The following is an 8338-nucleotide window of genomic DNA, read 5'->3' as shown; positions in this document are numbered from 1 at the left end:
ATACGGAATAAAGTGGACTCCGCGACCACCAGCTGCGGAACCACCACCGCCCCAGACGATGGACGGCGAGAGCGCCGTCCCCGCTCGCTTTGGCTCCTCCTCCTGCGCAGTTCGTGATCCCGTCACGGCTGCGGGAGCCTTCGCGCCTCCCCTTCCGAGCGGCGCGGGGCGGTGCGGGATGATCTGGGCGCTTGGCCGCTGGCGGTGAGGAGCGGGAGCAGGGCCGGGGCTGAGCCGGGCCGGGGCCGCTGGCGGTGAGGAGCGGGGCCGGGGCCGGGGCTGGGGCTGGGGCTGAGCCGGGCCGGGGCCGGGGCCGGGGCTGGGGCTGAGCCGGGCCGGGACCGCTGGCGGTGAGGAGCGGGGCCGGGCCGGGCCGGGCCGCTGCCCGTGCTCCCCGCGCCGCTCATGCGTGTCTTTACAGGGCGCGGCGGCCCCCGCGCCTGCCCGAGCCCTGGAAGGGATTCGCACGACGGCCGGACCCGGAGGGTGCGGCGGGCGCGGATCCGGAGAGCGGGGTGCCCATTCCCTTCTCCAGCAGCAAGGCCAGTCCGCGGGTGTGGAGCGTCAGCCGGTCTATGGGGAGCGACCACGAGAGACCGTGGCTGAAGGTGTTGCCTTTCAGTGTGCTGTGCACGGGGCTGTTGCTCTGGTGTGTGTTCAGGGAAAAAACGGAGATTGATGAGCGATTGGAAGCGGTTTTCTCCGGCGAGATCGTGGACTCTTTAGATATGGCCCAAGAAAGCAATGCTCCCTTGCAGCTGCCGAAGGAGCAATGAGGACGGGAGTGCGGCTACAGTGAAGGAGCTGCCAAGAGTTTGCTGGTATTCACCTGGTTAAAAACTGTACCTACTCATTAATGGAAAAAAACCTTGGTTTTTTTGAGTCTTTCGGCAGCCTTATCTTGCAAACTTGATTTCTTCATGATTTTTTCTGTGCTGGTCTTACCTTAGTAATTTACTTTGGTAGCAAAAGGCGTAGTTTCTTTCTGGATTGCACGGTAGGGATGAACAAGACATATTGCAATTCAACTTGAATTTTAATATAAGTTTTATATAACCCATCACTTTTCCATGGATCATCTTTCTTAGATGCTAGGTGTATTAAAAAATATGAAATCTGAATGTCTTTAAAATTGCTGCTGAAGGTGACCTTCGTTTGACATTTTGGTAGTCACAGAGTACGTTCAATTTATATTGCAGACCAGTTGTAAATGTAGTCATTAATATGTGATTGTGGTCTGATTTTTTTTTTTTCAATTCTGCCAAATAACGTAGAAATTACCTTCACGGGTTCGTGCTTTTGGGACTAGAACTTTTTAGGCTTGGCTGATTAAAGTGATCATTACTGGTAGGAGAGCATTTTGCAGAGAATCAAAATGATCGGCTTGCATTATACTAGGGAGGAAACCCCTGGTTTCCTTGAACCATATAGTGCCTAGGCTTTTTCTGCAGATTTTTAGACGCATACTCTGGAGACTTTTCTTGGAGAGGAGAAATGTAAGATACTAATACAACTTAGTTCCCTTCAAAATTAGAGGCATTTTTTTTTAAGCTTTCAAATGTAAAAACAGAAGATTGGTTTTGTGCCATTAAAATCTGTAATTAAAAACCAAAACGCCCCAAAGATGGCAGCAGCTGTTAAGATAGGCTGGAGCTGTGCAGAAAACTGGCGTAGGATCATGTTTGTCCAATACTGCTGATGAGTCTCTGAACAACATGCACTGTCGTGGCATTTGATTTTGCCATAGAGTCCCTCAGTTTAACCACACGATGCCTAGTAAATGAATACACCTAATTTGGTACTGTCACAGGGTTTAGTCTTGGTATTCAACCTGTACTACAGTAGAATATTCCAAGTGAGGTGTATGCATGGGGGTGTTCTGGTGAATAGAAGAGTGATCCTGAATTGCTTTTATATTGAAGCTAAGGTGTAATGCCTGTTGCTCTTGACTAGCTTTCTTACTCCAAGTTCTATGAAAACAATGAACCTGGCAACGTGCTGCTTTGTTTAAGGAAATACAGAGCTGCCCCTTCATGCGTGCCTTGTTTTGGGTGATAATAAGTGTTTAATAATAAAACTATTCTCATAGTCTCTTGCTTTCACCGTGTTGGGAAACTTGTCTGTGGCATTTTGTTGTTAAAAGCAGAGTACGGGGCCATCAGCCGAGGCTCCCTGGACCAGCTCTGCATGCTCTTTGTACAACATCCCTTCTTCGGGGCGGCGGAGGGACCCTCGGCGGGGAGTGTGGGCCTGTGCACTGCTGTGTTGGGGTTGTGGCAGGTGCGGCCCCAAGAGGATGCTGTGGGTTTGCAGAGCAGTGTCTCGAGGGCTAGCGACACAGGAGCGGAGATGAGCGAGGTGAGAATTTTACTCTCGGACTGAATTTGGTGTCAGTTTTAGGATGTTGTCTATGCATATATGTCGTAACTGCTTTTTTTTTTTTTCTAGGCGATACACAACCCTTTGCCTATCTGCTGAATGTGACGAAGGTCCATCCAATAAGAGGTCAAGGTAAAGGAGCCTCAGATAGTCACTATGAGGAGGTATGTCAGCATGGGCCTCCACATCTGTGGTTTTTTTGCAGTGGCCGTCTGTCTGCTTAGCGGGGTATAGCAGCACTTCAGCGAGCAGTCTGACAGGTTTTATAGGTCTTCAGCTTGCCTTGAGAGGAATCCCTAAGTATTTGAGAGCTCAGCAATTGAGCATTTACCTATTCTATTTGCAGGGGTGGTCTCGGTAGCAGCTGGAAAGAGAGGAGCCTTCCAGACGAGTAAGGGAGATAGAGAGGCGGAGCACGGGTCCACTGAATTTTCAGAAAGGCCACGTCACTTTCTCTCTGTGTGTTTCAGGTATGCCACACTACAATAGCCGTGGCTGGAGCCGGTAGCGTGAGAACCTCAGTGCACTTAGGACAGGGTGAGTAGGGGGATTGTTGTGTTTGGCAATATCATCCATTTGTCGACTTGTTGGCTTGGGTGCACATCAGAATCGCATCTCTGAAGCGTCGGCTCAGATCTCTTTAACCGCCTTCTTCCAGGCTGTATTTGCAGCTGTTGTCTGCAGCTATCCATTGTTAGGGACTGGGACTTTAAGAATATAAGGATATTGAGAACATCCTGAATGGAGCATTATCTCATGTCCATCTTTTACAATTTTGACAGGCTATTCTTGTAAGGACTCATTCCATTAGCATCTTTTCTCAGTGTACGGAGGCCTCGCAGTTCAGTCGCTGTCGACTTGTAGCAGTGTAGGCTGCAGTTGGAGTTAAGGTCCTGTTCCTCACTTGACACAAGATGTCCAGAGCTGTTCAGTTTTCCTGGAATATTTCGGTGACTTTTGTAATAATTGTATTTCAGATGCAGGCGGAAACGATCCCTGAGGAAGTTCAATACATCAGGTGAGCTGGCCTGAAGGCCAGCCCTGGGGCCTGTGCAGGGCAGGCCGCTGCCCCTCGGCCCCGGAGCGCAAGGGCGTGTGGAGATGTGGAGGGAATGGACTGGCCGGGCTTTGGCAATCTGGCCCCTCGAAAGACTAAGTGACCTCTTCCAACAGGGGAAGACTGAAGCAAGCGGTGCCAGAAAGAACTGGAGTTTCTGGAGAATAAAACCTGGGAGTGTGCCCCTGGAAATCCCCCTGGGTGGTCACCGGTCTGACTTCCACAGACTGATTGCCTTGGCCAGGAGCATCCCGGCAGTCCTGCCATAAGTGCGTATGCCTGGAGTTTTAATTTCCGTTTAATGCTGGCAAAGCCCCTCTGGGTGAGCCCCAGTGCCTGGCATGAGCAGAGCGGGCTTCCAGGGCACTCATTGCAGGCGTTGTGTTTAAGGGAAGAGCAGGGGAGCCTTTCTCTGGCCCAGAGGAGCTGCAGTGTTCTTCCTCTCTGGAAGAATAAGAAAAAAAAAAATTAAAACCAAACGAGAAAGAAAAGAAAATGAAAAATAAAGATAATAAAAAATAAACGAAATAAAGAAGGAAATATAAAATAAAAAAGAAAATTAAAACAATAAAAGCAAGAAAACTAAAAAGGAAATAAAATGAAAAGTGAAATAAAAGAAAAAAAAAAAAAACCTTGAGCACCCCGTATACACCCCTCTGCCCTCCAAACGGTAAATTGGGGGTCACTCCTAAAATGTGAGAAGGGGACCCCAAAACGTGGGTGAGGGAACCCCAGGGACCCGAAAAAGTGGAGGGGGAGCCCCGAAATGTCAGGGAGGGGCCTCAGAATGGGTGGGGGCCCGAAAAAGTGGGTGAGGTGTGCGCAGTAAGAGGAAAGCCAGCAGGTCAGACGGCGGGCGCATGCGCACTCATCAGCAAGAGGCCCGCGATCATGTGGTAATTCGAGGGGGCCAGGAGAGGAAACGACGCATGCGCAGTGGCTCTTGTGCTGCTGCAGCGCTCCCCGCTCAACTTAAGGCCCGGCTCCGGCGGCACGGCAGGACTTGTGGTCTCCCGTCTCTCCCGGGGTGTGTGTGGTGGGAATAACATGAAGATTTTTGAGGCGAAAGCGCGCAAATTAGTGAGGGGCGTTCTCCGGGTAAACTCGGTCACCGGAAGTGAGAGCGACCGGACTGTTTTCGACGGTTTGGAGGGGAATCACAGAGCGATTTGGTTTGAAGGGGACCTTCAAAGGCCACCCTGTCTTCCGTGGGCAGGGACACCTTCCATTCTCATCCCCGATTGGATGCTCCAAGTCCCATCCAGCCTGGCCTGGAACACTTCCAGGAATGGGCTCAGCTTCCCTGTGCACTGTGCTCTAATATCTCTCCACTGTCATCATGAAAAATTTTGTCAGCACGTTTTGTTCGAGGATGGTAAGCAGGACCTGGGTGAAAATGACATTCTGTTAGGTGCAGAGGGAAATAATTATCCTTTGAAGTTAAATGTATTCAGATTTGCACGAGTCTTGTCTGCCTTATGTTTGAATTGCTTTCTATTGTAGGCAGTGGTTTTAAATTAAACTTTTATTTTGGGTCTCCCCCCCCAGTATCTTGTCCAAGACCAAGCTACCTTTCCTCGTGGGAATGGACTGGCCGGGCTTTGGCAATCTGGCCCCTCGAAAGTCTTAAGTGACCTCTTCCAACAGGGGGAGACTGAAGCTTCCTGCTGACTGTGTAAACTGGAAAGAAATGATACAGGTGAATAACATGAATTTAGCATCACAGCCAGGTACAGAATATGTATCATTACAGATGTTCTTTTTGGTTATTCCCCAGTGTGGATCCAGCTACTTCACTGAAGCTGTAAAGGAAGAACGGCACGTGAATAGCAGAAAATGAGTTAGAAATACTGATTAATGGCAATTTCCTAGGAAGGCAAGGGGCTTAAGCATGCTGAAGGCCCTTCTACCTAAAGCTGCCTGTGTTCACCACACCAAAGTCCCACCCCAACCCAAGTGGTGGCCTGTGAGTGCCAAGTCTCAGGAAATTATTTTCCTTTGGTTTTTGTTTTACTGCAAAAGCTAGACCTGAATGAATATACTCCCATCACCTGTCTGTGCCAGCACAGACTGTGATATTCTGTGACTCTGAATTGACAGGTAGAAGGTCCAAGGGCTGAAGGAACGTGGTGTAGTGACTGGGCTCTCTACCCCATCTTGGCTCTGTATTTGCTCGGGATTTGTAGGTTCCGCATCCTAAATAGTTGCCTCACTTCTCCAGGGTTACTAAAGGCTATCCGAGGCATGTCTCCTTGCTGCCTCTGAGTGTGCAGACCGGCTCCTCAGGCGAAAGAAAGGCCCTCCGGTTGCTCCTTCCAGCTCTACCCCTGTCCCTGGCCGCTGCTGCCATTCCTGGGTGCAGCTGCCTATCCCCGCCGCGCAGCTGAGCGCTGCGGGCCCGCCCCCGCCTCACCGGGTTGGAGCAGGTTCACGGTGTACTGCGTGTAGAGCCTCCGGTGCCGCATCTCCTTGTGCACCCGCTCGCTCAGGAGCCGGTCCAGCTGCACCGCGTCCGGCCGCTCCCGCTGCCCGCCGCGGGCGGCCATGGCCGCGCCGGCCCCGCGTCCCGCTGCCTGGCAACGCCTCACGTGGGGCCCGCGGGGCCGCCCATTGGCCGGCTCGCCTTCCCGCCTCCCATTGGTCGCCCGGGGCCACTAACGGGCTTCGCTCCGTCCTCGGGTACAAGGGGCGAGCCCGAGGCTCTCCTCCCCTGCTCGGCGGCAGGGCCGGCTCCCCACGGCTTGGCGCACAGAGCTTGCTCCCTCTTCTGGGACGTTCCCCCTTTGTGTCCTTGTCCCGTCGGTGTGAGTGAGCGAGCGAGCGAGCTGGTCCCTCCTGTAGCCCCCGCAGAGATGTAGGCAGCGTAGCTTAGACTTCCCAGGAGGGAAAGAGGGGCTCTGTGTGCCAACCCGTGGGGAGCCAGCCCCGCCGCCGAGCAGGGGAGGAGAGCCTCGGGCTCGCCCCCTGTTCCCGAGGACGGAGCGAAGCCCATTAGTGGCGCCGCGGGGCTGCCCGTCCTGCTGGCGATGTGCCAGCGTGGGCCCCCCCCCGTCCTCGGGGCTGGGGCCCTGTCCCCGCCGGCCTTAGGCCGCGAGGCCGTTGTTGGGAGTGCCGGGCCTCGGGGGGGCGGCCCCCTAAGTGGGGCTTTGTGCGTCCCCCCTGCTCGGCGGGCGGTTGGAGGGACCCCCTGTAATCAGGCGGGCGTCCCGCGGGGTCCCCGGCCTCTCACGGGCGTGGGGCTGGGCGTGTGCCCTCCCTGCCCTCGGGGCCCAGCTCAGGGCCTTAGGCCACGAGCCCCAGTGCCTGGCCCTTGAGTCAGGTACTTGATGCCGCGGGGGAAGACCGAGCTCCGTGGCTCCCCGGGCGTGGACCCGCCTGTAAGCAGGGTCCGGGTCTGGGAGCCTTTGCGCTCCCTCAGCTGGCAGCCTGTGCGGGGCGACCGCTCCGTTAGCGGGGAGCGGGTCAGGTGCCCCCCGAAGCGGAGAGAAGGAGCCTCCGTAGGCCTTTGGGCCCAGGGCCCCCCTGTAAGTTGGGGTCAGTGCCCTGGTGTCCCAGGCCCTTTGTGGTCCAGGCAGCGGCCGGAGCCCCCTGTAAGCAGGGCGGCAGCCTCTTTGGCCGCTGCTTCGCATGCCCAGCTGCCTTTGCCCAGAGGGCCCGGCTCCCCGCAGTGGGTGGGACTGCGCCGTGCGTCGCCGTGGTGAGTCCAAGTGAAGCTTGGAGAGTTTTGTGGGGGGAAGTGGGGGGGCCTGTGGATGGGCGGGGAGGGTCTTGGAGATGTGCCTCCGGGGGCGTGGGGTCCGGGTTGCCTTGGTACGGAGGAGCTGGTGTTTCTCGGGCCCACCTGCCTCCTCCCGCCCTGGCAGAAGCCATCGGAGAAGAGAGCGGAGCGGGCTTCCAAGGCACTCCTTGCAGGGGTTGTGTTTAAGGGAAGGGCAGGGGAGCCTTTCTGTGGCCCAGAGGAGCTGCAGTTTTCTTTCTTCCTCTCTGGAGGACTAAAAACTAAAAAAATAAAAAGCAAACGAGAAAGAAAAGAAAAGAGAATGAAAAATAAAGAGCATAAAAAATTAAGGGAATAAAGAAGGAAAGAGAAAATACAAAAGAAAATTAAAAGAAAAAAATTAAAATCGGGCAAACTTAAAAGGCAATAATATAATGACAAGTGAAATGAAAGGGAAAAACAAGCCTTCTTGGGCACCCCAGGGTTTCCTCCCCGCTCCGCCCTCCGCCCCGTAAGTTGGGGGTCACCCCTAAACTGTGAGAAGGGGACCGCAAAAGGTGGGTGGGGGAAGCCTAGGGAGCCGAAAAGGCAGTGGAGGGGGAGCGGCGAAATGTGAGGGAGGAGCCCCGGAAAAGCGGGCGAGGCGCGCGCAGTAAGAAAGCGAAGCCGGGCGGTCGGGCGGCGGGGTTGGGGGGGAAGCCAGGGTGGCGACGCCGGCGCGTGCGCAGTCGTTGGCAAGACGCCGGCGATCACGTGGTAAGTAAGGGCAGCCAGGAGAGGGACCGGCGACGCATGCGCAGTGGCTCTCGTGGCGGTGCAGCGCTCCCTGCTCGAGTTAAGGGCCGGTTCCGGCGGCAGGGCGGGACTCGCGGTCTCCCGTCTCTCCCGGGGTGTGTGTGGGGGGAATAACACGAAGATTTTTTGGGGCGAAAGCGCAGAAATTAGCGAGGAGGGACGCTAATTTGGGTAAACTCGGTCACCGGAAGTAGAGAGCGACAGGAAGTCCTCCAAGGCCCCGGCGCGGAAGTTCGCCAAGCCCACAGTAAAGATGGCGCCGCCAGGACCGGATCGACCACACTAATGATGGCGGCCCCGGCCCGGAAGTTCGCCCCGACGCCACACTCAAGATGGCGCCGCAAGGACCGGAACTTAGCCGAGGCCACACTCAAGATGGCGGCGAGAGG

The 8338-nt window shown here is 54.9% G+C and overlaps 1 protein-coding gene and 2 long non-coding RNA genes across 3 annotated transcripts; all 3 read left to right on the top strand.

Moving 5' to 3' along the window:
- Window positions 1-43: 43 nt before the first annotated feature.
- On the top strand, window positions 44-2102 carry CUNH16orf91 (chromosome unknown C16orf91 homolog). The gene is made up of 2 exons (XM_027736034.2): window positions 44-204; window positions 422-2102. The coding sequence occupies exons 1-2, from the start codon at window positions 59-61 to the stop codon at window positions 774-776; spliced, it is 501 nt and encodes a 166-aa protein (XP_027591835.1). The 5' UTR covers window positions 44-58; the 3' UTR covers window positions 777-2102.
- Window positions 2103-2924: 822 nt separating this feature from the next.
- On the top strand, window positions 2925-3872 carry LOC120323450. The gene is made up of 3 exons (XR_005563899.1): window positions 2925-3269; window positions 3357-3397; window positions 3553-3872. It is a non-coding gene; the product is annotated as an uncharacterized LOC120323450 (long non-coding RNA).
- Window positions 3873-4727: 855 nt separating this feature from the next.
- On the top strand, window positions 4728-5499 carry LOC120323454. Its single transcript, XR_005563914.1, has 2 exons — window positions 4728-5135; window positions 5214-5499. It is a non-coding gene; the product is annotated as an uncharacterized LOC120323454 (long non-coding RNA).
- Window positions 5500-8338: the final 2839 nt, after the last annotated feature.

This window comes from Pipra filicauda, unplaced genomic scaffold, assembly GCF_003945595.2.
Source record: "Pipra filicauda isolate LSUMZ 115617 unplaced genomic scaffold, ASM394559v2 scaffold266_size1643727_pilon, whole genome shotgun sequence".
In the NCBI taxonomy this organism is placed as follows: domain Eukaryota; kingdom Metazoa; phylum Chordata; class Aves; order Passeriformes; family Pipridae; genus Pipra; species Pipra filicauda.
The sequence above is the reverse complement of the archived record's forward strand: the minus strand, read 5'-3'. Positions and strand labels throughout refer to the sequence as shown.

What these genes read in the sequence shown, in the direction of transcription:
- CUNH16orf91 (XM_027736034.2), top strand. Translation starts at nt 59, where the DNA reads ATGGACGGCGAGAGCGCCGTCCCCGCTCGCTTTGGCTCCTCCTCCTGC. An exon ending in TGGGCGCTTGGCCGCTGGCG is followed by an intron (nt 205 to 421) that starts GTGAGGAGCGGG and finishes GTGTCTTTACAG; the next exon opens with GGCGCGGCGGCCCCCGCGCC.